The sequence below is a fragment of the Berghia stephanieae genome, chromosome 2 (assembly GCF_034508935.2).
Source record: "Berghia stephanieae isolate SIO BIC M18660-M18661 chromosome 2, UCSD_Bste_1.3, whole genome shotgun sequence".
NCBI lineage: Eukaryota > Metazoa > Mollusca > Gastropoda > Nudibranchia > Aeolidiidae > Berghia > Berghia stephanieae.
In genome coordinates, this window is record NC_088361.1 from 114,642,472 (window position 1) to 114,644,184 (window position 1,713).

The following is a 1,713-nucleotide window of genomic DNA, read 5'->3' on the forward strand; positions in this document are numbered from 1 at the left end:
AACTGGTTTCCGTCTAATAGCGATGGTGACAGATCAAAACCAAAAAGACTACAACCTGAGAGTAAGCATTATAATCTATTCCATTTCGGCATCGTTGTTAACCAGTCCAGCTGCTAGCATAAGACTGTGATAAGCTCTGACATATTGTTTACTACTGAAATTCGGAGTTAGTGCTTTGGACGGTATCTGTTTTCCGTTCAAGTACAGGGCTAGATAGGACAGATCAAAGTGCTGGAAATTAAAAGGATTCTTTTTGTAGTTTCCATTAAAGCTAGTGCTTTCGATTAGACCAGTACGATCTTAGTCGGGGTTTGCAATAAAAACAAATTATCTTGCACTGCACTTAAATTTCCTTTTGGAATAGAAAAGGTTTTATGGACATCGCGCTTCATGGGGTATTTACAATTGCCGATGTGAAGTGCTTTCTCGTGTGACAGGGCCACGGCTGGGTTTAATTTAATCTTCCTAACATACAACGAGGCGTGTGTAATTACACTCTTAAACCCCTCAGCATCGGTCATGAGATGGAAAGCATCTTTAGACGGGATAAGCCTCAACTTTACATCAACTCCATTAATTAGATACCGTTCTTGATGCATGAAATCTAAATGTAGTTTTCCCATCATATCCACTTCTTTACTCTCTTTCACCAGCTCTTTCCGTGCATCGAAGCCAGCATTTGTACTATCCGTTATTTCTAGTTTACCCGGGGTGTCCTCGTGAAAAAATTCCATTGTCAGGTGACTCCTTTTCGCACCTTGATCATAATTCAACATTGTTTCTACAAAACTCCTAAAAGGATAAACGTTCTCACTTGACGTCACCAGAACATCGTTCAAAGTCATATCCACTTGTGAAAACAAGGCATGAAACAGGTGTTAACAGGGGCAACATTGCTATCGGCGTCTAAATTAGTTCCATCCGCCTTTATTACTTTAACGCGTACGTGCATAAATGTGTTATGCAAATCCAAGTAGTCTGACGTCCCCCGCTGATCGAAATTCGATCGGACCTCCACTCGACAAAGTAGAGATCGGATGGTATTCCACAAACAAACCATCCTGAACAGCAGTCTGGGTGACGGGTAATGAGAACAGATCGAGTCCGCTGTGTACACTCTCTGCGGAATAGGGATGTAACAAAGCCATGATAATCAACCAAAAATGTCTTGAGCTACGTTCTTTCTACGTCTCTTCCTGGTCTTTTGCCGTGTCTGAGTAGGTCGTCGTCGTTTTATACGCCGAGTCACACGTCCGGGTGGCGGCGGCGGCGGCGGCGATGAAGTTGAAGTCAAACCACCCACGGCTCTGTTGAGTAATCTTTTCCCATCTCCCCCGCGCGTCGTTTTAAAGCTGTTTTAACATTTTGACCGGAAATGACGTCAGATGCTATTTGGGCACCGGTTTTTGCACCTTCTTTTAATAATGTTTTAGCGCCCGATTTCAAGATGGGAAACAGAGATCTCGCAATACCACCAAAGATACTCCCAAGCCCTCGACCTCTTTGATGTCTTCCACCAACAAACACGGGTAGACCACGTCCTGCTTGAGTACAGTAATAATCATCGTAACCTTTTTGATTGGATTTGAACACGATCCCTTTTGTCATGACGACTTTTTACGAATCGAATCTCTTCTTTCGAAAATGAGTATCACGATAGACTTCCCTGAAGCAAATGTCAAAGGTTCGCCTTTGTCGTTGGTTAAAGGATTT

At 42.9% G+C, this 1,713-nt stretch overlaps 1 protein-coding gene across 1 annotated transcript; it reads right to left on the minus strand.

The window, feature by feature from the left end:
• Nucleotides 1-284: 284 nt before the first annotated feature.
• LOC144964102 (uncharacterized protein F54H12.2-like) lies at nt 285-1,148 on the minus strand. The gene is made up of 2 exons (XM_078898041.1): nt 1,058-1,148; nt 285-850 (listed from the first exon to the last, which is right to left on the minus strand). The coding sequence occupies exons 1-2, from the start codon at nt 1,146-1,148 to the stop codon at nt 285-287; spliced, it is 657 nt and encodes a 218-aa protein (XP_078754167.1).
• Nucleotides 1,149-1,713: the final 565 nt, after the last annotated feature.